At 38.6% G+C, this 27,324-nt stretch overlaps 1 protein-coding gene across 5 annotated transcripts in view; it reads right to left on the bottom strand.

Annotated features, from left to right (window-relative positions):
- The window catches only part of GFRA1 (GDNF family receptor alpha 1), a 331,948-nt gene that overhangs the window by 44,212 nt on the left and 260,412 nt on the right, over positions 1-27,324 (bottom strand). For all 5 annotated transcript variants that reach the window (XM_043985946.1, XM_043985948.1, XM_043985945.1 and 2 more), the window contains 3 exons: positions 25,696-25,805; positions 22,150-22,284; positions 17,420-17,601 (listed from right to left, as the gene is read on the bottom strand). In XM_043985946.1, coding sequence (XP_043841881.1) covers positions 17,420-17,601; positions 22,150-22,284; positions 25,696-25,805 — 427 coding nt within the window. The remainder of the gene's footprint in view (positions 1-17,419; positions 17,602-22,149; positions 22,285-25,695; positions 25,806-27,324) is intronic.

Below are 27,324 nucleotides of genomic sequence, written 5' to 3'. Positions count from 1 at the left end.
AACACAATCAAAGGCTTTAGTGTAGTCAATGAACAAAAGTAGATTTTCTTCTGTAATTCCTTTGCTTCCTCCATATGCAGCCAATGTTGGAAAATTAGTCTCTAGTTCCTCGGCCTCTTGAAACCAACTGGCTCTTCTGATATCTCCCAGTTCAATATTCCTGAACCTCACTTGCAGAATCTTAGCAAACCACCCCTCATAGGTGAAAGGAGCACAATTGTTTTGGTGATTTGAACACTTTTTGGCTTTGCCCCTCTTTAGAACCAGGACATGAATTGGTCTTTTCCAATCCAGGGGCCAATGTTGAGTTTTCCAAATTTTCTGGCATACTGGATGCACCACTCTACAGCATCATCTTTTCAGATTTTAAATAGCTCAGCTGGAATCCTATCACTTCCACTCACTTTATTGTTAGCAAAGCTTCCTAAGGCCCTCTTGACTTCACTCTCCAGGATGTCTGGCTTGACATCAGGAACCACACCATTGTGGTGGTTACCAGTGATGTTAAGATCCTTCTTGTAGAGTTCTTCAGTATATTCCTGTCACCTCCTCTTAATCTCTTCTACTTTTGTTAAGTCCCTACTGTTTTTGTCTTTTGTCATGCCCATTTTTGTGTGAAATGTTCCCCTGATATTTCTAATTTTCTTGAAGAGATCTCTTGTCCTTTCCACTCTCTCGTTTTCTTCTGTTTCTTCACATTGTTCATCTAAGGAAACCTTGTCTCGGGGGCAGCTGGGTGGTGCTGTGGATGAAGCACTGACCCTGGATTCAGGAGGACCTGAGTTCAAATCTGGCCTCAGACACTTAACACTTACTAGCTGTGTGATCCTGGGCAAATCATTTAACCCCAACTGCCTCACCAAAAAAAAGAAAGAACGAAAGAAAACCTTATCTCTGATTAGAATTTAAATATTTTTTGCATGACTACACATGGATAGCCTACATCAAATTGCTTGCCTTCAGGAGGGAGGAAGGGAGAGAATCTGAAAGTCAAAGTTTTAAAAATGAATGTAAAATTAGGTTTTGTGTGTGATTGGGAGAAAATAAAACACTAAACATAAAAAAGAACACCTTATCTCTTCTTGCTACTCTCTGGAATTCTGCATTCAGGTGGGTATCTTTCCCTTTCTCCTTCCCCCTTTTACTTTCTTTTCTCAGCTATTTGTTCCTACGCAATATTGATCTTTCAAGTACAGAATTTGTCTTTCATCACCAGACACATCTGGAGGGGGGTTTCCTTTCAGTTTGGCCCAGTTGCTTCATTATTCGTGGAACTGCTAGTAGCTATCCTTTGCTCTTCCCCAGTAGCTTGTTGGAGACCTTCCAACCTGAGAGGCTCATCTTCTAGGATCATCTCTTTTATCATTTTAAGACTGTCCATGGGGTATTCTTGGCAAAGATGCAACTGTGATTTGCTGTTTCATTCTCCAGAACTCTCTATTGTGACCTGTCCATCTTGGGTAACCCTGTGTGGCTTGGTTCAGTTTCATTGAGCTAAGCTCCTCTGCTTTATCATACATGCCTTAAAAGGTTATTTAGTGCAACTCCCACCCTACTTTTATAGAGGAGAAAACTGAATTCCTGAGAATTTAAATTATTCTCCCAGGGTTATATAGGTAGGATTAGAGGCAGGATTTGAACCCAGATCCTCAGCCACCAGAGTCTCCACTGTACCACAACATGAATTGGGCAGCCTCATGGGTCCTCAGGGAGTGGTCTTACATTAGTAGAAACACCAATAGGTCAGTACTTGTGATACAATCTTGGTTTACAGAGCATAGTCTGAGATAGAGTAATAGCCTGTTGGTACTTGAATATAGGCAGGAGGGAACGGGATGTGGTGGTACAAGACAGATGATCTATGGGAGCAGAAAGGGGGCTAGGATTTAGTGTTAATTCTTTTTTGTTGTTGTTTTTGGGGGTTTTTTTTGGGGGGTGAGGCAATTGGGGTTAAGTTACTTGCCTAAGCTAGTTAAGTGTCAAGTGTCTGAGGCTGGATTTGAACTCAGGTCCTCCTGAATCCAGGGCCGGTGCTCTATTCACTCTGCCACCTAGCTGTCCCGTGTTAATTCTTTTTTAAAAGAAAAAGGAAGATGTGGTTTATATACTGTGTTTACCTGAAAATTTGAATGCTAAGATGACGCTTTACTTCTTCCCATAGGTAAGGCTAAGGGAAAATAGTTGACCAACTAAATGATTAGTAATCATTTAAATAAAAATAATTAGTAATATATTACTCAGGAAGATGGTGGAGAGGAAGGAGCAAGCTGCCTGAGCTCTCCTTCTGTTCCCTCAAAACGAACATTAAATCAAGCCTCTGGAGGATTCTGAAAATCCCAGAACTGCAAAGAGACAGAGAGACACAGTCTTCTCAACAGAGATAATTTAGAAAACTTCAGGAAAGGACGGTCTGACTCGGGCAAAAGGGAGGCCCAGTGCAGGGCAGCAACCAACGCAAGGGGGTCGGGGCAAGTCAGCAGGAGCTGCGGGCCACAGCCAAACAAACTTAGGCCCTGGAACCTGGTTCAAAATCCGGTGGCCAAGAAGGACAGTGGAAAAACATACCTGCACCGGCCGAGGGGGCTACGAATGGGTCAGGCGGGATCAGACGACGGGGTCCGGCGCCTGGCTGGCCGAGCACAATCAGACAGGAAGTGCAGAGCGGGGGATCTCCACACACCATAAAGGCCTCAGAGTAAAAACCTGGTCACACAGCACCTATACCCCTGCACAAGAAGCCCAAAACAGGGACCCTGGTGCCCCAGAGCAGACCTCAACTAAAAAATAAATAAATAAGACTGCCATCATTGAGTAAGAAGCAAAAAAGAGCCCTCTCCATTGAGAGCTTCTGTATCAATAGGGAAGAAGCCAACACAACTCAGATGAGGACAATACCCTCAAATTGCCCTACATCTGAAGCCTCACAAGGGAAGGTGAATTGGTCACAAGAACAAAAAGCCTTCCTGGAAGAGCTCAAAAAGGATTTTAAAAATCAATTGCGGGCAGCTAGATGGCGCAGTGGATAGAGCACCGGCCCTGGAGTAAGGAGTACCTGAGTTCAAATCCGGCCTCAGACACTTAACACACTTACTAGCTGTGTGACCCTGGGCAAGTCACTTAACCCCAATTGCCTCACTAAAAAAAAAAAAATCAATTGCAAGAGGTAAAGAAGAAAAAATGGGGAGAGAACTGAAAGCAAAACAAGAAAACTATGAAAAAGAATCAGCAGCTTGGAAAAGGAAGCACATAATTTTACTGAGAAAACAAAGCTTAAAAATTCATTTGGCCAAATGGAAAAAAAGGTGCATAATCTCACTGAAGAAAACAATGCCTTAAAAATTAAAGTGGGACAGTTGGAAGATAGGAACTCCATGAGACACCAGGAATCAGTCAAGCAGCATAAAAAAATGAAAAAATAGAAGAAAATGTGAAATACCTCATTGGAAAGACAACTGATCTGGAAAACAGATCGAGGAGAGACAATTTGAGAATCATTGGACTGCCTGAAAGCCATGAACCAGAAAAAGAATCTAGATACCATATTCCAGGAAATTATTAAGGTGAACTGCCCTGATATCATAGAATCAGAGGATAAATCATCATTGAAAGAATCCACCGACTCACCTCTGAAAGAGACCCCAAAAGGAAAACTCCCAGGAATATTGTAGCCAATTCCAGAATTATCAGGTGAAGGAGAAAATACTCCAAGCAGCCAGAAAGAAGCAATTTTAAATATCATGGAGCCACAGTCAGGATTGCTCAGGACCTGGCAGCTTCAACATTAAAGGACCGCAAGGCTTGGAATATGATATTCCGGAAGGCAAAGGAGCTTGGATTGCAGCCGAGAATCTATTACCCAGCAAAAATGTGCATTTTCTTTCAGGGGAAAAGATGGACATTTAATGACATTGGGGACTTTCAATCTTTCCTGGTGAAAAGATCAGAACTGAATAGAAAATTCGATCTCAACATACAAGACTCAAGAGAAGTTTAAAAAGGTAAACAGAGGGGGAAAAAAAAAGGTTACCCTATTAGGTTAAACTGTTTATATCCCTACAGAGGAAGATAATACTCATAACTCTTAAGAACTGTAAATGTATTTGGGCAGAGAGAAGGACTTTATATAGAGGGTATAAATTGTCTTTGATGTGATGATACAAAAGAATTAAGGGGTTAAAAAGGGAGTCTATGGGGAGGAGAGGAAAGGGGAGGTGGAATGGGATGAATTATATCAGATTAAGAGGTAGAAAAAAAACCTATTACAATAGAGGGAAAGAAAGGAGGGGGGAACATTGTTTCAACCCCTATTCTCATTAGATTTGACTCAAAGAGGGAATAACATATACGTTCATTGGGATAAAGAAACTTAACTCATTCTTTAGGGAAACAAAAGGGGAAGGGAAAGGGGGACTGATAGAAGGGAGGACAAAAGCAAGAGAGAAAAGGGTAAAGAAAGAGAGGGGGGTGATAAAAAGGGAGGGCAGATCATCGGGGGAGGCAGGGGTAAGAAGTAAAACGTCGGTGAGGAGGAATAGGGTGAAAGAAGGGGGGAAAAGTACAAAGGGGGTAAATAGAATGGAGGGGAATAGACAGTCAGTAATAATAACTGTGAATGTGAATGGGATGAACTCTGCTATAAAACGGAAGCGAATTGCAGAGTGGATTAAAAACCAGAACCCTACAATATGCTGTTTACAAGAAACACATTTGAAGCAGAGAGATACACACAGAGTAAAGGTAAAAGGCTGGAACAGAATATATTATGCCTCAGCTAAAGTAAAAAAGGCAGGGGTAGCAATCCTTATCTCAGACAAAGTGCAGGCAAAAGTAGATCTCATTAAAAGAGATAAGGAAGGAAATTACATCTTACTTAAAGATACTATAGATAATGAAGTAATATCAATATTAAATATGTATGCGCCAAGTGGTATAGCATCCAAGTTCTTAGAGGAGATGTTAAATGAGTTACAAGAGGAATTAGACAGTAATACTATACTAGTGGGGGATCTGAATCTCCCCCTCTCAAAATTAGATAAATCTAGCCAAAAAATAAATAAGAAAGAAGTGAAAGAGGTGAATAGATTACTAGAAAAGTTAGACATGATAGATGTCTGGAGAAAATTGAATGGGGATAGAAAGGAATATACCTTTTTCTCAGCAGTACATGGCACATTTTCAAAAATTGACCATGTATTAGGGCACAAAAAACATCATAGTCAAATGTAGAAAGGCAGAAATAGTAAATGCATCCTTCTCAGATCATGATGCAATAAAAATTACATGTAAGAAAGAGCCAGGGAAAAGTAGAATGAAAATCATTTGGAAACTAAATAATTTCATTCTAAAGAATGAATGGGCTAAACAAGAAATCATAGAAACAATCAATAACTTTATCCAAGAGAATGACAATAATGAGACAACATACCAAAATCTATGGGATGCAGCCAAAGCAGTGCTTAGGGGAAAATTTATAGCTCTAATTGCTTACATGAATAAAAAAGAGAAAGAGGAGATTAATGAATTGGGCATGCAACTTAAAAAGCTAGAAAAAGAAGAAATTAGAAATCCCCAATTAGACACTAAATTAGAGATCCTGAAAATTAATAAGATTGAAAGCAAAAAAAACTATAGAATTAATCAATAAAACTAAGAGCTGGTTTTATGAAAAAACCAATAAAATAGATAAAATATTGGTTAATTTGATTAAAAAAAAGAAAGAAGAAAACCAAATTACCAGTATCAAAAATGAAAAGGGTGATGTTACCACCAATGAAGTGGAAATTAAATCAATAATTAGGAATTATTTTGCCCAACTGTATGCCAATAAATTTGACAATCTAAATGAAATGGATGAATATTTACAAAAATACAAACTGCCCAGGTTAACTGAAGAAGAAATAAAATCCTTAAATAAACCCATATTAGAAAAAGAAATTGAACAAGCCATTAATGAACTCTCTAAGAAAAAATCCCCAGGGCCAGATGGGTTTACAGGTGAATTTTACCAAACATTTAAAGAACAATTAATTCCAATATTATACAAATTATTTGGAAAAATAGGTGAAGAAGGGAGTTCTACCAAATTCGTTTTATGACACAAATATGGTGGTGATACCAAAACCAGGCAAAGCAAAAACAGAGAAAGAAAATTATAGATCAATTTCCCTAATGAATATTGATGCTAAAATATTAAATAAGATATTAGCAAGGAGATTACAGCAAGTGATCACCAGGATAATACACTATGACCAGGTGGGATTTATACAGGAATGCAGGGCTGGTTCAACATTAGAAAAACTATTAACATAATCAACCATATCAATAAGAAAACCAACCAAAATCATATGATTATCTCAATAGATGCAGAGAAAACTTTTGACAAAGTACAACACCCATTCCTAATAAAAACACTAGAGAGTTTAGGAATAGGTGGAGCTTTCCTTAGAATAATAAACAGTATCTACCTAAAGCCATCAGCAAGTATTATATGCAATGGAGATAAATTAGAGGCCTTCCCAATAAGATCAGGGGTGAAACAGGGATGTCCATTATCACCCCTATTATTTAATATTGTCCTAGAAATGTTAACTTTAGCAATCAGAGAAGAGAAAGGAATTAAAGAATTAGAATAGGCAAGGAGGAAACAAAACTATCACTCTTTGCTGATGATACGATGGTATACTTAAAGAATCCTAGAGAATCAACTCAAAAATTACTTGAAACAATTAACAACTTTAGCAAAGTAGCAGGATATAAAATAAATCCACATAAATCATCAGCATTTCTATACATGACCAACAAAGTCCAGCAGCAAGAGATAGAAAAAGAAATTCCATTTAAAGTAACGGTAGATAACATAAAATACTTGGGAGTCTATTTGCCGAGACAAACCCAGGAACTCTATGAACACAACTACCAAACATTCTTCACACAAATCAAATCAGATCTAAATAATTGGAAAGATGTCAATTGCTCATGGATAGGCAGAGCTAATATAGTAAAAATGACAATACTGCCTAAATTAATTTACTTATTCAGTGCCATACCAATCAGACTACCTAAAAATTATTTTATAGAGCTAGAAAAAATAATAACAAAATTCATCTGGAAAAAAAAATCAAGACTATCCAGGGAAAGAATGAAAAAAAATTCACAGGAAGGTGGGTTAGCGGTACCAAACCTGGAGCTTTACTATAAAGCAGCAGTCATCAAAACTATCTGGTAGTGGCTAAAAAATAGAGTGGTAGATCAATGGAATAGGCCAGGCTCAGGAAATGCAGTAGTAAATGACACTAGTAATGTAGTGTTTGATAAACCCAAAGACTCCAGCTTCTGGGATAGGAACTCAGTATTTGACAAAAACTGCTGGGAAAACTGGAAGATAGTATGGCAGAAATTAGGCATAGACCAACATCTTACACCTTATACTAAAATAAGGTCAAAATGGATACACGATTTAGACATAAGAGGTGATACCATAGGTAAATTAGGAGAGAAAGGAATAGTCTACCTATCAGATCTTTGGAAAGGAAAACAGTTTTTGACCAAACAAGAGATAGAGTATATTATAAAATGCAAAATGGATGATTTTGATTATATTAAATTAAAAAATTTCTGTACAAACAGAAGCAATGCATCCAAAATTAGAAGGGAAGCAGAAAGCTGGGAAACAATTTTTGAGGCCAGTACTTCTGATAAAGGCCTCATCTCTAAAATATATAGGGAACTAAATCAAATTTATAAGAATCCAAGTCATTCCCCAATTGAGAAATGGTCAAAGGACATAAACAGGCAGTTTTCTGATGAAGAAACCAAAGCTATCTATTCCCATATGAAAAAATGCTCTAAATCTCTAATGATTAGAGAGATGCAAATTAAAACAACTCTGAGGTACCACCTGACACCTATGAGATTGGCTAAAATGACAGAAAAAGAAGATAATAAATACTGGAGAAGCTGTGGGAAAATTGGAACACTAATTCATTGTTGGTGGAGCTGTGAACTGATCCAACCATTCTGGAGAGCAATTTGGAATTATGCCCAAAGGGCGATAAAGCTGTGCATACCCTTTGACCCAGCAATTCCACTTTTAGGTCTTTTTCCCAAAGAAATCATGGAAAGGGGAAAGGGACCCACATGTACAAAAATATTTATAGCTGCTCTTTATGTGGTAGCAAGGAATTGGAAGTTGAGGGGGTGCCCATCAATTGGGAAATGGCTGGACAAGTTGTGGTATATGAATACAATGGAATACTATTGTGCTGGAAGAAATGATGAGCAGGAGGAGTTCAGAGAAACCTGGAGGGTCTTGTGTGAGCTGATGATGAGTGAGATGAGCAGAACCAGAAGAACATTGTACACAGTATCATCAACATTGAGTGTTGACCTACTGTGATGGACTATATTCTTCTCACCAATGCAATGGTACAGAAGAGTTCCAGGGAACTCATGATAGAAGAGGATCTCCAAATCCAAGAAAAAAAAAAAAAAGAACTGTGGAGTATAGATGCTGATTGAACCATACTATTTCTTTTGTTTTGGGTGCTGTTGTTTTTTTTTTTCTATTTTGAGGTTTTGCATTACTGCCCTGATTTTTTCTCTTATAACAGGATTAATGCAGAAATAGGATTAATGTTATTATGGATATATATATATGTGTGTGTGTATAGATATATATATATGTATATGTATATAGATATATAGATATAACCTATATCAGATTACCTGCTATCTAGGGGAGGGGAGAGGGAGGGGAGGGAGGGAGAAAAATCTGAAATTGTAAAGCTTCTATAAAACAAAAGTTGAGAACTATCTTTACATGTAATGGAAAAAATAAAATACCTTATATGTAAATATATATATATATTACTCAGGTTGACAATTGTTTTACAATGAGAAGTGGTGATTCAGAAACACCCTTCTATCTTTATAGTTCCAAGCCCCCCAATATGAGGCAAAGGCATCTCTTTTTCCACAGCTATTCCTGGTCGAAAAGACATGCACTAATATAACTTCTCTAATTACCTGTCTGTTTGGTCTTCTTCTTTTCTGAGCTTTCTGAAGGGAGATACCATAATGCAGTGGAAAGAGTACATAGTGTGGAGTCAGAAGACCTGGATTCAAATCCTGACTCTATTATTTACTACCTATGTGGCCTCAGTTTGGGTTCCTCATATGTAAAATGAGAGAAACAGAGTAGACTGACTCAAGTTTGCCTTCACCTCTAAATCTAAGATACTATGAATGACTACTTAGCTGGGTCAGACATTCTCAGAAGTGACTCATGCCCCTGTATTGGGGTACTGGAATATAGGACTTAGGAGAATGAAAGAATGTTGGAATTTACAGGAACCTAAAACAACTGAATCAAGCCTTTTCTTCTATAGATAAGGATTCTAGGGGAGATTGTCTTGCCTCGAGTCATGCATTGAGAAGGTGACAAAAGACCTCCTGATTCCTAGGTCAATAAGGCCTGTCTTCTCTTATACCACATTAATATTTTCTTTTTACTAACCACTGCCTCTCATAGGCTGATATGTATCTGTATGTACGTATGCATACACATACACACACACACACACATACACACACACACACACACACACACACACACACATACCTGCCTTTCCATTCCCCTTCATCACATATTTCCTAGGGCATGTTTTTTTCCCTAAATTTATCTCACTGCCTTGGGATAATTGTAGACCTAGAAGGGACAAGTCTAGAATAAATAACAATATTCTGACCTTCCTCAGTTCCGAGAGCTGGTTGCATGGTTAGGCCCTTCCAACGTTTCTTCCCCTATTCAACTGGACTCTGATTTCTTTGCCCCTTTCTGCCACTCTGAAAAGACAGCTCAGGGCAGAATGTGACTACCACAGTCCCCACAGCTCCCCACCCCCCTTTCCCAAATACCCTTCCTCAAATCTTGGCCCTATTCAGAAATGCCTGCTCTTCTGGTGAAAGATTAACAGTACCCTAAAGCACCCCATTGCTCTGTTAGCATAAATTGTAAGAAAAACATTTAGAATATTGATTAAGTGCTCCATGCTAGAAGATTTAAATTTACCTCCTGTATTTCCAGGATTAGCTGACATAATGGGGTCAGTCTGCTGGCACAAATGATTTACGGAACACCCACTGGCGGCTTTCCTTTTAAAACTCAACCTTTTCTAATTTGGCACAGTTGTGATTCAGTTATAGCTGGTGGAGACCCAGGTACTTTGGAGGTTTGGGTAATCATCTCTAGTCCAATACTAATGCTACTTTTAGTTTATTATTTTTTTAAATTTCAGCTTTAGTATAATATTGAAATGTATGTATGTATCCACACATGTACGTACACAGACACACACGTGTATATGTGTGTCTGTGTATTCTGTATGGATTTGTTAGGTATAATAGACCTGATTTATGCTTGCCCAGAAATCAAGGGGACAATTTTTCAAAGTACCGTGACCAAATCAGGAGGGCCATAATGTCTAATCACATGGTACAGGAAAAAAAAGCAATGGGCTCCCAATCAAAAGGCCAGAGCTGGGACATGTCATTTAGCAAAATAAGATGACTCACTATTCACCATCCCATCTCTTGTCCCTGCCTATCTTTCCTGTTATTAACTGCAGTTGATACAATCATCACTCCTATCCCATGAATTACTTTTGTTCAGTCATTTTAGTCATGTCCGACATCTTGTAACACCCTTTCGGTTTTTCTTGGTTAAGATACTGGAGTGTGACTTGCCAAGGGTCACACAGCTAGTTAAGTGTCTTCAGCTGGATTTGAATTCAAGTCTTTCTGACTCCAGGCCCAAGCCATCTAGCTACCCAGACCACTAGCAGTTGCCTGCTAAAATTCGACCAAGCAGTATGGATAATGAGGTCTCATTAGGTTTTTCTTGATCATCTGAAACAAAAGGGATCCTTCCCTGAATACTTAGAAAACTTTGTACTTCTCTTCACTGTACCTTAATTTAGTTGCTATAATACTTATTTGTGTATAGTCTTGTTTTTTTTAATAGACTCTCATGCTAGATTGTAGTTGTGATTATTTTAGGTAGTTTAAAAAAAAAAGAAGATAGAGTTTGAAGCTTCGTAAGACTTTTCTTGCCATAATGATGATCTATAGAATGAAAACCTTTTCTTATTAATTTCTACCTCCCCAGAATCAAGTAGCATGATGCGCACAAAGAAGGCACTCAAATGTTTGTCTGAATTGAAATGAATTAAATTTCCAGATGTGGCCTAGAAGAGTTAAATCAGCTTGTGCTACTGTAAAGATAAATGTAAAGCTATCCCCAATGGGTTACCCATGCACTTGAAATCTTGGCCACTGATATTTGGGGTACTTGCTCTTATTATCTATACTCAGAAGCTGAGTTCATCTCAAAAGTATTCAATTGATAAAGTTTCCCTGGAGATTGGGGCAGGAAACTAAACATGTAACTGGCTGTGAACCAGAACTGGAAACAACGCATTTTGTAGGTGCCTGGGTTTTTTCTGGCTAATTTTCTTTCTTCCTTTCTCTCATTCTTTTTCTGGCTAATTTTCATAAACTTGCCTTTTATCTAATGTAATGCCTCTGCTTTTATGGTGGTACATCCATTTCAGGAGAGATGATGGAGATTAATCCTATAAGGATCACTCCCATATTTGGGTCTGTGATATGAGTCTGACCATATCTCACCTCCCCAAGGACAAAAATCAGATCATTAAGGAAGAAACAGCAAACACCTTGTGTGTCATCAATTTCTGAAGAATGATATTTCTACTAGGCCTGATATACCTTTATCCTGCTCTGTTTTGTTTTGTTTTGGTTTTTTTTTTTGCAGGGCAATGGGGGTTAAGTGACTTGCCCAGGGTCACACAGCTAGTAAGTGTCAAGTGTCTGAGGCCGGATTTGAACTCAGGTACTCCTGAATCCAGGGCCAGCGCTTTAACCACTGCGCCACCTAGCTGCCCCATGCTCTGCTATTGCTACTGTCTAAACACAAGTTTCAATAATTTTCTGAGGGGAGAGTAGAGGGAATATTTGGGTAGTAATTATCTAAAAAAAACTTCCTTAATATTATAGCCAGGGCGAGTTTCCCAAATTTAGGAACATGGTGATTTCAATGTGCTCCAAATTTACTGACTTAAGTATAAAATTGTCTTCATCAACAAATCTCTAGGAACAATCAATTCCTTGCCCCGAGTGTTAGTGAGGAGGAGTAATGAATAGAACACTAGACTGGGTTTCAAGAACACTTGAGTTTGAATCCTGCCTCAGACACTTACTAGCTGTGTGATCCTGGGTAAGTCTGTGTATCAGTTTTCTTATTTATAAAATAAGGAAACTGGGCCTGGAGGCCTCTAAAGTTCTTTTCAGCTCTCAATATTATGACTTATGAATCTTATTGATGAGGTGGGTATTACAGGAAGTTAATCCTTGAGCAGGTTTCACTTAACCCCTGAACGTCATTATCCTCATCTGTAAAATGGGAATGATAATTGTTAGACTATCCACCTCATAAGGGTTATGAACTTGGGGATCAGGAAGACCTGAGTTCAAATATCACCTCTAACCATTGGCCATGTGACCACTGGCAAGTCACATCACCTCCTTAGGTCTATTTCCTCAACAATAAAATGGGGTTCAATAAATAACTGCAGTGCCTACCTCAAGGGACTGGTGAGACTCAAATGACATGAATTATGTACAGCATTTTAATAAGATTTAAAGCATAAAATAAATATAAAATATTAAGTTGTAAAAATACTCCTCTGAGAAACTGCAACAGATAAGAATGCATGCATTATGTCCCTGGGGCTCAGTATTGGGGTGAATATTGGGTCCCCAAAGTGATATTTCCCCCAAATTGCCTATTTTAATGCAAAAATCTGAACCCTGGACTTCTTCAGTTTCCTGGCATCTGGGGTATACAAACATAATGCACTGAGATTGTCACTTAAAATCCCTAGCCCAACATCAAATGCATGATGCAAAATGGAGATTTTTCAAAAGCTAACATCTCCTAAAAATATTTACTTTAAATAAGCGACAAGTACAGTCCATTTTGTTTAAATATCCAAAGACTTTTCTAGTTACCAGACCATTCAAGTGTATAGAAGATGAAATAAATGGGTGGAATTATTAATGTCTCTTTGTTTTTCACGTGGCCACTTTGTACAAGTCAAAGAAATGTGCCAACAATAGCACAGACGGTGCCAGTCCTGTTGCTAATATGACTGCCAATTAGCTCTGACATGGCAGCTTGGCAGGTTACCTAATACCCTGTATTTTAAAACCTCAGGGGGTTAGAACTTGGACATTTCTATGACATTTTATACTAATCAATCAACTTTTCCTTTTTCATGCAAAAAGTCCCTTTAATGGGAACTGCAGATTTACTGTATACACACATATCTTAATGCCACCCTGATGGTCAGATGTGTCTTGAAACATAATTAAGCTTGGTTTACTCAGAATCATACTTTTACACCAGACTTCAAAATGTTTGCTCTCTACTATTTTTTCCCCATTCAAAGGGGAAATCTATCTCAAATGTTAAGACAGAATTCAAGTCCCCATGAGCTTTCTCATCATATTATTGTATATTTAAAAATATTACAAGGGGACACTTCTCATGGGAAGTGAACTTTAGATCTGCCAAAGCAGCAGACTTGGTCCAAATCTGTTACAAATGGATCCAGGGCTGATTCAAGTTAGTTCTATTCTGAGTAAAGACACACCACAATAGGACAATGGAAACTTTTCAAGGCATTTCTAGAACCCCCCTGGTTTTAGAAATCAGAATTCATATGGGATAAGAAAGAGAAGAGCTGGACCAAAAGGGGATGGGGGAGAGGGAAATTCCATTTTGAGAATTATAAGGCATTGGCCATATCTCTAAAATTCAAACAGAAAACACGGTACCCTAATGATAACCCTAACCCTAACCCCATACACACACACACACACACACACACACACACATATTCACACCATTCCTCCCACCCCAATCATGTTTTTCCCCCTGGATCCTTGTATTTCAAATCCCTACTAGGGGTCAACCTTAATAAATATTTTCAGATCACACAAATTGAATAACCTGAAAATTTTTCACCATCTTTTTTACATATAGAACCTATCTTTTTTGAGATCAAGGCAGAAGGAAAAGAAGGATGCTGTTGCCTGGTCACTAAGTAGGTAACTTTGCATCCAATTTCCTTGTCCAAGTTCTGTATTATTGAATAAGTTGCATATTGCATTATTCAGAAGTCTAAAGCTCTGCCCTCAGGAAACCCAGTAAATCACAGACTTACAGCAGAAAAAGGCCTTGGAACTCATCTAGGCCAATTCGCTCATTTTGCAGATGAAGATAATAAAAGCTCCAGAGGTAAAGGGAATGGCCCAAGGTCATACAAGTAGCAAATGGCAGGTTCTCCAATTCCAACTTCAGGACTTTGTTTTCAATTTATATTCCTCTTCTTTCCCACCCTAATGCTAGACTGATGGGTCTTATTTTCTATAGTGAGCAATCAATGATTTCGCTTCCTCCTAGCATCTTTCACTTTAGGCCAGTGCTAATGTGTTAGGATTGAGGAGAGAGTTCCCCTATCTATTCTTTCTTCTTGCTCTAATATCCTGTTTTCTCTCTCTCATCCTCAGAGAAATTTGAGGTTTTGTCAAGAATATGATATAGCTGAAAGCTCACTGTGCTAAAATTCTGGAGGCTTGGGTTCAAGTTTCAGCTTGATTACAAAGTTGAGGTCATTTTTACAAGGTACTTAGCCTTTTTCTATATCATAGCTCCTTCATCAGTAATATGGAGGTGAAATCTGTTGCCTTTAATGAGCCAAAGAGATGTGAATGCATATTTAAAAGAATAGGTGCTATTCAATACCCCCCCCACAATGCATCTGCCTTCCTCTTTCTCTCCTCCTCTCCTTTCCTCTCCACTCCAGTCTCTCTCTCTCTCTCACCTCTACTCAGAAAATGTAGAAGTCAATTTATCAGATAATTCAGTGGCCCTACAATGCCATTAATTTCTTTGAACACAATAAGGGGAGGATGCTATCTACCCTGTCCCAGACCTGTAGGATACACAGAGTAGCTGTGAGTTTAAAGAAGATAAGGTATATGGAAGAAACACTTAATTGGCTCTTGGGAAGCAAAACACTCTGTAAATCCAAGGAATAATTACCACTCAATCTGGTATATCATGGGAGAGGGGGAAGTGGTTTGGAAGGTTTTTTCTTACTGTCTCCAGCCTCTCACCTCTACTTTCTCTCTCTGCTGAGAAGCTAAATGGCAATCCCCAAGATAAACATCGCACTTTAATTGTTACTTTTCTCTATTGATGAAGTCGAGTTTTTGTCACTAATACAAGGGAAGGAAAGGCACTGTTTCTTGGGAATAGAGTTCATGTGTTTCTTGATGTTGCCAGGGCAACCCAGCAGTCGTAACACAAATTCCTTCTTTGAAAAGAGGGGTATTTATGTGTTGGTGCTGAAATATTGGTTCTCTGTGCAGCCAAATCATGCATATCACTGAAGGGTGCAAAATGCGGGCTTTGTGAATTTCCTGGCATGGGGCATTTCCTTAAGGCGACAAAAAGTAGAATGATAAATCTCAAGGATAGGGTGATAACTGACTTGTTTAATGCCTATTGGGAAGGGGGGGCCAGAGAACTCTCCATTTCCCAGAGTTTTTTAGATGTCAAACAGTCCTCGGAGGATGTGTCTTCTCTTCAACGAAAAGTTTAAACAATTCAGTTATGATTTTCAAGAAATATGGGCAATGTCAGCTATTTGGAGGTGGAAAGCACTATAGTGATTACCTAGATTAGTCAACTCATTTTACAGAAAAGGAAACTAAGGTCACAAAGAGACAAAGCAATCCCATGATGGCCAGAGATAATAAGTAGCAGAAGCAAGACTGGAACCCAAATCCTTTGACTCTATATCCAGAGTTCTTTTTTACTATGAATGAATGAATTCATGAATGAATGCATAAATGAATGCATGAATGAGGCATTTATTAAGCACTATATGCAAAGGGCTATAATAAAGCACCAAATCCATGGTTTGATAACAAGTATGTGGCATATTTTGCAATAGTCAATGCAAAAACAACAAACAAAACAAAACAAAACAAAAAACACTTTAGTTTCTCTCTGCCCAGAGCATTCATTTCTGGCTTAGTGGAAAAGACACTAGACTTGGAGGCAAGAAAACCTGTGTTCAAAGTCTATCTCATACACATGCTAGTTGTATGACCCTGAGCAAGTGATCTAAACTCTTTTTGTTTCATTTTTTTCATCTGTAAAATGAAGGGATTGGCCCTGATGACCTCTAAGGTCTTTCCCAACTCTAAATCTATGATTCTATGAACCTTCAGGTATACCATATTGTTGTTTTTCCATCACTGGAATTTTCTTGTCAAAGATACTGGAGTTCTCCAGCTCATTTTACAGATGATGAAACTGAGGAAAACAGAGTTAAGTGACTTGCCTAAGGTCACACAGCTAGTAAGTGCCTACAGCTAGATCTGAACTCACTTCTTCCTGACTCCAGGGCTGAAACTCTATCCACTGCACCACCAAGCTACCCTCAGAATACCTTATGCTCGATTTGTTTATGACGATAGATGATGGTTTTCTGGCCATTTGTGATTTATATGCTACAAATAGGGACATCACGATGACATTTAAAAAATATTCAATAACAAAAAGCAGAAAAGTAGATAAGGAGGAGACTGGAAGTCAAGTGTGAACCAAAGAGAAGCAGTTATATTACAACAGATTCAGAATTAGGTGGAATGAGTTTCAGTTCCAGCTTCATTCCTTGCTAGCAATGTGGTCAAATAACCACCTCTTCTATAAAATGCTATCAGGTTGACAAAGCCCTTGAAACTGTATATACACTATCTCATTTGATCCTCAAAACAACCCCATGAGGTAAGAACTAAAGCTATGATCACCCCCATTTTATAGATGAGAAAATGGAGCTTCAGCAAGTCATAACCCCACCATTAAGAAGTGTCTAAGCCGGGGCAGCTAGGTGGTGCAGTGGATAGAGCACCGGCCCTGGAGTCAGGAGTACCTGAGTTCAAATCCAGCCTCAGACACTTAACACTTACTAGCTGTGTGACCCTCGGCAAGTCATTTAACCCCAATTGCCTCACCAGGAAAAAAAAAAAGAAGTGTCTAAGCCAAGATATAAACTCAGGTACCTCCTGACACCAAATTTTTCCTGTTATATCTCACTGCCCCAGAAACAACACTGAAAGATGCAAGCCGTACAACTAAAATAAACACAACTATCCATGTGTTTGTAGATGTGTAGCATATTCTTGCATAATCTTGTCCAATCAGTCTTTTCTACCCTCTTCTATCACAGCCCACTTCTACAATTATGGGCTTATCATATCTTTTTACCTGTAGGTTTGCACAAGGTGGCAAAACGTGGGAAGAGATTTCATTCTCTGACCCTGATCCCAGAGACTTGTTGCTCCTGACTCTGAAGGCTGTTGTGGTCGTGGCTGTGGTGGTCTGTCCAGGGAGGGCTGGCTGCCACACATTCACATCTGAGCCATTTCCAAAGGCTTGGATCGCATTTTCTGTAAGGAAACAGGGAGAACCCAGTTTCAAAGTCAAAGTCATATAGTAAATATTACAAGTAGCACAATTGGCCCCAACAAAGAAAGTGTTCTTGGTTCAACAAAGGACTCCTTTCGATGAAAATTATTCCTTCTGAATTGCCTCTCTCTCAAGTACTTTGGAAATATGGTCACAGAAGCATGAGTTTTCTTATGGTTCGTGACCCTTCATGTCCTCCATGAAAAACATTTACAAAAATTCAAACCTTTAAGTTAAAAACAAATTTGTATTTTTAAATACCAAATGGCTTTAACTGAAAGACTCATGACACCACTTCAATGACAAGAAGGCACCTGTTTTGACACAATCATGGCTCTAATGCGGGAAGGAACCTCAGAGGCCAACTGCTCCAAACCCTTCATTTCACAGATGAGGAAACACCTAATTTTACATATAAGGAAAACTAAGACCCAGGGAGTTCAGTGTCTGGTTCAAGGGCATAGCGTTAGCAAACCTCCATCCTTGGAAAGATTTGAACTCAAGTGATCTAATCACAACACTAATTTATTTTTCCATTCCATGGTGAGTTTAAAGAAAAGAGAAGTCCATTTATTTATTCACTTAAAGCAACCCATTTCATTAAAAGCACCAACCTCAAAGTATAAATATGTGATGGTTTAAGGAAGATGATCTTTCATTCTCCCCCATCCCCAGTCTTCCAAACAAAATCTGCATAATTAGGAAAGAGCAGAGCTGCTTAAGCCAAAAGTTTACAATGTAAAATTTTAAAAGCTTATTATAATTTTCCTGGGATTAAATTGTGTTTTCTTTTTCTTTTTTTAATGGCAAAGAGTAAATTGGTTGTGTGTTGTTTCCCTTGGTTGCCACCACCCAAATGAATAGAAAAATAGTTTTTAATCAGGTCTTCAGGGAATTGGCATGGATTTAGGAATTTCTTATTTCATATTCATTGTATAAGAAATCAAACATTTTCATTTGGGACCTGAATGTGCAAACTGTTAATATAGCATTCTTAGCTGGCATTTTTCTATATACAAGATGGAATAATTTAAGTCTAATCTTCCTCTTAGAGTGACATTTTGTTCTAAAATTGTTATCCTTTAAGTTCCACTAAATTGGGGCCTTGTTTTTAAATTTTTTATGTTTCTCATGTTGGAAGAAACTGCTGCAAATCATTATAAATGCTTTTGTGCCCCTGAAATTTCTACATAGCTTAACAGGTAAAAATGGGACCAGGGAGAGCAGAGCAAAGTCAAACAATTAACTAACTACAGAAACAAGAGTAGACAGGTGGTCAACAAGACAGCCATGTTCAGTCATGAACAACAAGTAACCACCACAACAACAGCATCAACAATAAGAACATTTATACAGAGCTTTCTGTTTGCAAAGTTCTATGCAAACATTTTCTTATTGTATCTTTACAACAGCTACTAGGTGGCACAGTGCATAGAACACGGGATCTGGATCAGGAAGACCTGAATTCAAATCTGCCTACAGGCCCTATAGCTGTATGACCCTGAGCAAGTCACTTAACTCTGTTTGTCTGTTTCCTCATCTGTAAACTGAGCTGGAAAAGGAAATGACAAACTGCTCTAGTATCTTTGAGAAGAAAACCCAACAAGGGGTCATGAAGGGTTGGACATGACTGAAAATGACTAAGTGACAACATCTTCACAACAACCCTGGGAGGTTGGTACTATTATTATTCCTATTTGGTAGATGAGGAAACTGAGGTAGACAGAGGTTAAGTAACTTGCCTGGGGTCTTGCCTGCCATATGAAGAAAGCACCAACTTGCATATCAATCCCGAAATTAGAATCTTAAACTCATCTTCCAATGAGATTATGATATTATCTTAATTAAAGAGAATTAAATTAAATTAAAATTCAAGGGCTTTCTTAAACTATGCACTACCAAAGCTACATTTGCTATAATACCCTCCTTTTCTCTTTGTATTTATTGTGAATTAGACTTAACAAATGACCTCTTCATTCATTCCTAATAATCAAATTTTTAATTAAAAATTGTTCCTTAACCTTTATAAGTCTGAGTTTTTTCATTGGTATTAAAAAAAAAAAGTTTACCTAGATGATATCTAATTTCTTTTCAAGCTCTATAGCTATGACCTTCGCAATAGGCCAAATTCTTGTTAATGGTATCCGAGGCACTCTAGTAAGAACAGGAATTTCAGAGCACTGAGTTGACTCCTCAACTTATTTTGTTTTTAGAGGTAATTGGGGTGTAGTGACTTGCCCAGGATCACATAGCTAATAAGTTTCCGAGGTCATATTTAAACTCAGGTCCTCCTAATTCCAGGGCCAGTGTCCTATCCACTGTGCTACCTAGCTTCTGCACTGACCCCTCATCTTAAAGATGGGGAGAGAATCTTAGAGATGATAGAGTCTAACCCACTCATTACCTAAGGCCACAAAGGTAGTAAATACAACACCTGAAATTTGAATACAGTATCTTAAGGATCCCTATTAATCATATCCTAAGACCACTTAGTTTTCTGGGATGGTACTTCCCTAAGTGCCAACATTGTTATGAGCTTTAAAGCCCTTTTTCGCACTAACTAGATTTAACACCCAAACTCTCAGGCCTTCTCACTGTCACTTCTGCAGGAGGTATGAATGAACAACTGTGAATAAATTTAACAAGTTCATGGCCTCTGCTACAGACCAAGCCTTTACTGGTATTGAAAAGTAATTAGAAATATTAACCCCAACTTTCCCCATTTCCCTTCCATGGAGGTTAAAATACTATTCACCAGAACCAACTTTTATGTATTTGTGAAAGAGAAGTTTCCCAGCCAGCATGAATACCATTTTTCCCCTCACATTGACCTTTACTGTCTTTGCTTTATTTCCATTAAAAATGGTGTTCTGCCAGGAGTAAGCATAGGACAGAAAAGAAGTAAGAACTATTATGCTTTGAAAAATCAAGACAAAGCAAAACCCCCCAGTTGTAATCAATGTGCTTACACATTTCCTTGCTATAGATTTACATGAAGAATCCAGGAAGGGGTGGGGATGGCCCAATGACTTCTAAAATGCGCCTGCATTTCAGACCTTAGCAGTAAGTAAGTCTGGATTTCCATTCACTTGGGGTCCCCAAATGCAACATTAAATGAGTATGGAGCCTAGCACGGTAGAGGGAACAATCTAGACATCAAGTCCCTGTTTGCTGAATGAATAAAATGCCTAGTGTAACTTTTTTTGAAAAAAATGCCTAGTGTTAAAAAGAGATACATCATTTGGATTAAGATATTTTAAGAGTAAAGATTAGTTTCTACTTAATAATAACCCAAATTAAACAGCCCTTTGCAATGTACAAAGAACTGTCCTCGCAATTCTGTTAAGTATAACACTTTAACAATGAAAAGGGTGCTGCATTTTGAGTCGTAGGATCTGGATTTGAATCCTAATTGTTATCAGTTCTAAGAACTGAGGCACCACAATTTTATGGGCCTCACTTTCTGGAGGGCTGGATTAGATCAGCTCCCCCCATGTTATACATTAGGAAATTAGGAGTCAGATTTTCCTTACAACTAAGGAAAGGCAAAGGTGGGGCTTGAACACAGGTCTTCTGAGGCCTAGTTTTCTTTCCCTAGGAAATACTTATATGCCTACTGTACAATGAGGCAGAAGGCTAACATTTAAGGAATCTTAGATAAGAAGAGGCATTCGATCTTGATTCCTAGCATCCAATCTCATCTTATTTTCTCCAGAATTAATATAGACTTGGAGGGATGCTGTAAAGGTAAATACTTGGATCCAGCTCTTTAGACCTAAGGGTTGAAGAGGAAACTGTCCTTATTTTCATTTACATTATCTGGAGTGTTTATTGATCCTGAAGCAGCCTCAATCTTTTTCAATACACAAATGGGAGCTAGACATAAATCTTGTGTGATGAAAGAAGATGACTTACTTGGTACTCGGTCTGGGTTTGACTAGTTTCTGCTGCTTAATAGCTGAGCATTATTTATCTACCCAAATTAACAAGAAGACCATGGGAAATGTGTACCATGTGAATACGGCTGAAGTAATACAATGACCTTGCTCATTGTATTATTCTAAGTTCATTCTAGTAAAGAAATATCAATGACCCATCTCTAGAGTCAAAACCTGGCCACCTGAAAAAGTCTTGGTATTAACTTTTTTTCTTCCATCAATATCCTTTGTGATTTATCCCCCATTTAATCTACCTGAGTTTCTCATACTGTAAATTCCACTCAGGTTTTGAGGTCCCTTGTGTATAGATTCTCCTCTGCTCTTTCCCCTCCTCCCATCGCACCACACAAACATTAAAGGCTTCAGATATCTGGAACTGTCCATCTTAGACTCTTGGATTCAAAGACTGGGCAACATGCAACTGCCTCCAATCCAAGTTCTAAAGTCAAAAAAGCTTCATATTACCCAATGTAGCCAAATACATCAATCAAACTGTTAGTACACCCATGTTAAAGGAGGAAAAAGGAGACCAAGAAAGTCACTGGAAAATAAGCACAACCTGGCTCCTAAGATGAACCATGAACTACTCACTGAGACACATGTTGTCCTTGAAGAAATTCAAAAATTTCTGGCATTCTTCTAAGTCATTACCACTGTTGTTACAGTCACACCACGGGGCCACACTGAGGCTGTTAGAATCTATGTAGTTGGGTGTCATCACTGTGCCTGAAGGAGAGATATATCATGTACAGTGCTCAGTCACATTCAATGAAGAGATGAACCTTTCTATCACATCAAAAGAAATATGTTGTTTATGTGGTCAATGGGTGGCTGGCTGTTAGGTAATTATAATTGTGTTTGTTGAATAAGACATTATAATAAGCAGTGTATTTTTATAAAAATTATCTCAGAACTAATAAGGTAATTTATATACTTGCTTTAAAAATTAAATCTGAATTCCATGAGAAGCTTGTTTCTCTTCATAAGTATTATGGACTATTTGGAGCATGGGACAATTGGTTGAGAATGCATGTGGTGAGAAGCATCTCATTGGCTTTCTTAAAAAGCAAAAACAAAAGCAAAATAAAAAAATCAATCTGCCCAAATAGATGGAAGAAATTTCCTATATTTGATATTTCATAGAACTTTGATTTTGTTCCCTCAAAAGTGCCTGGGGCTTTTTAACTGACATTAACAGCCTTATAAGGCACTTCTAGAGATGCCACCAGTGTCACATCTCATACACATGATTTAAATTTTTGCCTTTAGGATCCAAGCTCATGAGACATTCAAGTGTATGGATGCTTTCAATAATTCTCTGAAACACTGGCTCTAAGGCCCTGTTGATCCTAGAAGTTCCTCCACATGGTCCCCTCAGTAGTCTTATTTCTGACAATGTCTACATGGGCATAAATTAATAATTTATTTCTTTTATTTTAAAAATAGACTTTATTGTTATCTTCTGTTTATATATTGTTGAAATTTTCTCCTGTACCTGTCTCCCCAGAGAGCCATCTCTTATAACAAATATTTTTTAAACAGGAAAAGGAAAAACTCAACAAAAGTTATTCAATGCGTTTGAAAAAATCTGACATTATTTGGAATGTTACACACCTGTGAAGTCCTCACCTCTGCAAAAGAATCATACCTCTCCTTGTTTTCTATTATCTCATAAGTGGCTCATCTCAGACACTACCAATTTTCCCAATGATCTTGTTGAAGTTTTCTTTCCCTTCCTCCTTTCCTTCCTCTCTCTTTCTCTGTCTCTGCTTCTCTTTCTTTCTCTGAGCCAAACAGGAGTAAGGAAAGTACTAACAACTTGCTGAGATATTCTGTTCCACCAAAGTGATCCATGTATATAAAAACTTTGAGAATCATTGCTACGAAAAATGTTCCTAGATAGGGCTCTCCATTCCGTGCCAGGGAATATTGGCATTAATGAGTGTTGTGGCCTCTAGTGTACATATACCAAGCTTCCCACTCCTGTTTACAGAAGTTCTCCATAGGTTTTAAAGGAATATGTACTCCAAACACAGAATGAGAAAATCAGTAAGTCAGGCAAGGAGTTACTTATTAGGCATCCAGGGGTACATGATTCTATGCCAACTACTGCATATGCACATGAAAAGGCTGTGGCCACTGCTCTGAAGGAGTTTATAATCAAACAACCTAAGCAATCCATGATACAGGAGAGGTACAAAGTCAAAAGCATGCTGAGTTTCACACCTGTAGTAGTTGTCGTACAATCACTGTTACCTTGAAGAATTAAAGAGATTCCAACTCCCCAAGTCAAGGACAGGCCTCACCAAACCCATGACTCCCTTGCACAGCATACTTTGCCAATACCACAGTGCTCATAAGCCACTCAGTTCTAAGTGCTGTGAGGAGATTACGGTAGTAATTCTGAAAGGGGAGCGTGGTCCTACTTTTAAAAAGTAGGACTCACAGAATTTCAGAGTTATAAGGGACCACCCTCCCAACTCCTGCAGGCCAGCAACCCCAGTCTAATGAACAAGAATACCTTCTATATTCAGTATCCACTTGAAAATCTCTAGCATGGAGAGCCTACTGGCTCCTGAGGGAACACATTCTATTATTAGACCATTCTGATTGTTGGGAATTTTGTCATTGTACATAGCAGAAATCTGTTCCTTGACATCTTCTATCCATTGTTCAAGTAGCAACCCTTGGGGTCAAGTAGAAGACCACCAATCCTTCTTCCACAGGATGGCCCTTCAAATCTCCAAGTACAGCTATCAAATCCCCCTCCCCCAGGTCTTCTGTCTTCCAGGTGAAGTAGCCCCAAGTTCCTCTAATTGGTTTGTGTCTGACAAGATCATTTGTTCTTAGGATATTGGACGTCTTCCTTTGAAGATATTCAAGCCTGCGAATTCTTAAAATGTGGCACCCAGTTCTCGGGCACATAAAGCAAAAGAAAAGAATGCTAAAAATTAGAAGTTAAAACTTAATACAGAAGTAATTCCTCCTATAAAGGATTATGAATTCATTTGTTGGGGAGAGGTGAATGCAAATTCAGAACATCTCCTAAGAATACACTAACTGGAAATGCAAATGCTCAGACAAGACTTGCCTGGCAAAATATCCGGTGTGCCTTTTTAAGAAAAGTTGTAGTAATGAGTAAGCCTGGCATCGATGAATATTTCTGAGTTAGTTTCAGTACTTTTTGGGTCTCCTCAGTGGCTTCTGGAGAGGATCTCCTTTCTGGTTACAGTTTTGCCTTTTCCTTTGCTCATAGTGGGGCGTTTACCTCTTTTAGAGACTTGTTCAGCCTCTACGCTGACACCTGTTAGAAACATATGTGGTGACAGAACTGCTATTTCAGGGCTGACAGCTCTGATTTCCCTGATCTCTCCGTCCCGTTTGCTGTGTTTTAGAATATGCCAATCACAATGGAACTAAAACCCATACAGCCTCCTGCCATATATTACACCTGTTTCTGCTATATGCTGCTCCCTCTCCTTCTACCTGCTGGCCTACGTTTTACATCTGGGATTTTGACTCTCCTGTTTTCTTCCCAGTCAGATCCATTTTTACTCTCACCTCCCACTAGATATTGACAAGAATGCTTTTCCAGTGCCTTGGGTTTGGAAGGAAAGGAGACAATTTTCCAAGATGATGAAGTCCACCATGATAAGCACAGAGGGTTGGGTTAGTCAGATTAATTAACTGATGGATACCAACATGAAGGATTATTATTTCTAGAGTGATTTGTGAGGAAATAACATTTTCCAGGATCAAATGACATCCAAGTTGCAGCTCTACCAAGTCTCAATGAACTTCATTTGACTTCATTCTCCTTTCCAAAACCTCATTCTCTCTCTTCTGTTGTTCTACTCTGTCAATTTTCCAACAACTCGGCTTTTTCAATAGCATGCTCCTTCTTGGTTCCTCCCTTGTCCTTTTCCTTCCCTTAATGATCCTCTCTCTCTTTCAGTATTTGTCCTCTTCCATCTATCATCTTTTTCTTTACAGAGTATTCCTCAAGGGCTCATAAGTCAAAACCTAGCACAAAATGTTTGAGCAATTTTATAGTCAGTTAGTTAAGAGTTTGAGGGCATTCGTAAACCACACAGCATTTCTTTCTCCCTGCTCCCCCCAATTCCCCTCAGATCTTACCAATAAGCCCAGAGTAGGCAAGAAGGCAGTCAGCATAGTTTTCCTTTAGACAGCTGCTAACAGACCGTGATTCAGGCTGGCAGTTTGTGAAAAAATCCGCAAGGCGAGATCTGCAATGTGGTAAAAAGGGGTGGGGTTGGGGGGGGTGAGATGTGAGTTAAAAAAAAAAATCCTAAGCTTCTAGGCAAACAACTTTTGCATCATTTTCTTTGTCAATATCCCTTTTTATATAAACATATAACATGTGAAACATTAAACCATTAACACCCTCCAAACAACAACCAACAACAACAAAACCTTCCCTCTGTCTCTATCTCTGCTTGCTTACAGTTGTGCCCCTAAGGCCTATATGACAAGAGAAATCTTGGTACTTTGAAGATTCTGTTCAATATTTATTTCGTGACACTGCTTATTTACATCTTTCAAGAAATATGCTCTCTTCACACACTTAAGGCAGACACTGGAAAAATATTTACTTAACACAGAAACATGTCCCCGACATCTTAAAGATGATCCTAGATCCCACAGCCCATCTGCTTCTGTAATTCCTACCAGTTGAAAAAGGACTTGAATCTGCCTTGCAAACAGCCCCTCGCCCACTAGCCTAAGAGAATAGCAATTTATTTCAAGCAAGTGACACAAAAGGCTGATTCACCTTAGGAGCTTAGGACAATGCATGATTAGAAGGAAAAAGCTGCAACCTGGTAGTAAATAATAGCTAACATTTATATAGTGCTTACTTTGTGCCAGGCATTGTGCTAAGTCCTTTTATGATCATTATCTTCTTTGGTACTCACAATAATTCTGGACGGTAGATGCTATCATTATCCCCATTTTAGAGACGAGGAAACAGAGGTAGATAGAAGTGAAGTGACTTATTCAAGGTCACAGTATCTGAGGCTAGATTTGAACTCAGGTCTTCCTGACTCCAGGCTTACAGTTCTAACCACTGTACCACCTGTCTGTCTTCTCTTTATGGGTGGTTTATAAAAGTTAGGATCATCTATTACAGTTTTAAAGCATCTGCCAAACTCAGAAGAGAAGCCATCTCTTATTTAGACACAATTGGCCAAGCAATCTCATTTAGATACTTGTGTCCAAGTCACTTGCAGAATACCAGTGAGTGTACTAAAGAATTCTCATAATAAACTTCCTTTACTGGTGCTGATCTTGCATATAAAAATGAGACAATAAAACCTGAGATATGGACAAGTTATGGCAGAAGGTATGGTCAGGTACCTTTCTCATGTGGAGAGCATGAGTTTGTGTGTTTCAAGTATGAATGCAGGAGTGCAAATACAGAGATACAATCCTGATAATTGACATTTACAAAGCACCTTAGGGGGTTTGGCAAAGCACTTGCACCTGAACCTCACAACACCTTGTGAGACCATAATGGATTTCAAGAGAATCCGAATCACTTATGAGACAGACACCATGCAAAGTTTTCCAGGGCAACTGATCCTTTTGGATCACCATTTCTTAGGTATCTTTCCAAGGCTGTTTTCCCCTCCCCTGCTAGTCTAAGGGAATAACTTTTATTTTTCTTTTCTCCAATAAAAGGTCAGGAGTAGCCAGAGGGGCTTCAATAGGAGCTCTGGTGGGATTAAGAGAATCTTCAAGGGCCCT

This window comes from Dromiciops gliroides, chromosome 2, assembly GCF_019393635.1.
Source record: "Dromiciops gliroides isolate mDroGli1 chromosome 2, mDroGli1.pri, whole genome shotgun sequence".
NCBI classification, from domain to species: Eukaryota; Metazoa; Chordata; class Mammalia; order Microbiotheria; family Microbiotheriidae; genus Dromiciops; species Dromiciops gliroides.
The sequence above is the reverse complement of the archived record's forward strand: the minus strand, read 5'-3'. Positions and strand labels throughout refer to the sequence as shown.